This window comes from Sinocyclocheilus anshuiensis, unplaced genomic scaffold (genome assembly GCF_001515605.1).
Source record: "Sinocyclocheilus anshuiensis isolate Anshui unplaced genomic scaffold, SAMN03320099.WGS_v1.1 scaffold2583, whole genome shotgun sequence".
Taxonomy (NCBI): Eukaryota; Metazoa; Chordata; class Actinopteri; order Cypriniformes; family Cyprinidae; genus Sinocyclocheilus; species Sinocyclocheilus anshuiensis.
This window is the reverse complement of record NW_015558565.1, coordinates 249931-250908: the sequence shown is the minus strand read 5'-3', so window position 1 is coordinate 250908 and position 978 is coordinate 249931. Positions and strand designations below refer to the sequence as shown.

Genomic DNA, 978 nt, shown 5'->3' with positions numbered 1-978 from the left:
ACACCTGTGCAATAATCATGCTGTCTAATCAGCATCTTGATATGCCACACCTGTGAGGTGGATGGATTATCTCGGCAAAGGAGAAGTGCTCACTAACACAGATTTAGACAGATTTGTGAACAATATTTGAGAGAAATAGGCCTTTTGTGTATATAGAAAAGGTCTTAGATCTTTGAGTTCAGCTCATGAAAAATGGGGGCAAAAAAAAAAGTATTGCATTTATAATTTTGTTCAGTGTATTTTACATTTTTATGATTTAATTAATTACCAGGGTTTTATCAACTCACAAACCCACTGCAGTTCTTACATTAAACTTAGTTTGGGAAACCCCGGTGTAATGTAATGTTTAATGCATTTTATGATGTTGATGTAAAAAAAAATAATATATTTTCTTTCTATTTGATTTTTTATATCAATATGCTATGCTTAATGACAAGTTTAATACAAATTAGATAAAACAATCTAAAATTAATAAAAAAAAAATAGTCAGAATACATTGTAAAATGAGTAACCTAGATTACGTTACTAACTACAGTTCCTATCATGTAATCTGAAATTAGTAATGAATTACAATTTGTAAGTAATCTACCCAGCTCTGTGTAAGTGCGGGCGCATACTGACATGTATACTGACGCTGTTTGTTTAGAATGGAGAATGAGGACCAAGAACTGAGAGTGTACTCACACTAGGCACGGTTGCCTTGAACTGAGCCTGAGCACGATTATCCCCCCTCCTCACTCCCCCGCTGGCCTGCACTCACACTTGCACGAAACATTCTGGGCCGGAGCACGCTTACGCAGGGGCGGACTTAACCAATAAGCGAGGTAAGCAGCCACTTAGGGCCCCGGGGAATCAGGGGGCCCCATCTAACAGGCCTATTGATGAAACATATTTGCAGCGTTGAGCAGTGTAGCCAATCACAGACATATCGTTTAATTTCTTGAACACAATGACCCGAAGTGTTTAAGTAGAATCCAC

At 37.9% G+C, this 978-nt stretch overlaps 1 protein-coding gene across 1 annotated transcript in view; it reads left to right on the top strand.

Annotated features, from left to right (window-relative positions):
• The window catches only part of LOC107679471 (GTPase IMAP family member 8-like), a 17750-nt gene extending 16772 nt beyond the window's left edge, over positions 1 to 978 (top strand). Inside the window, exon 9 of the mRNA XM_016475023.1 lies at positions 647 to 978. Coding sequence (XP_016330509.1) covers positions 647 to 672 — 26 coding nt within the window. The 3' untranslated portion in view covers positions 673 to 978. The remainder of the gene's footprint in view (positions 1 to 646) is intronic.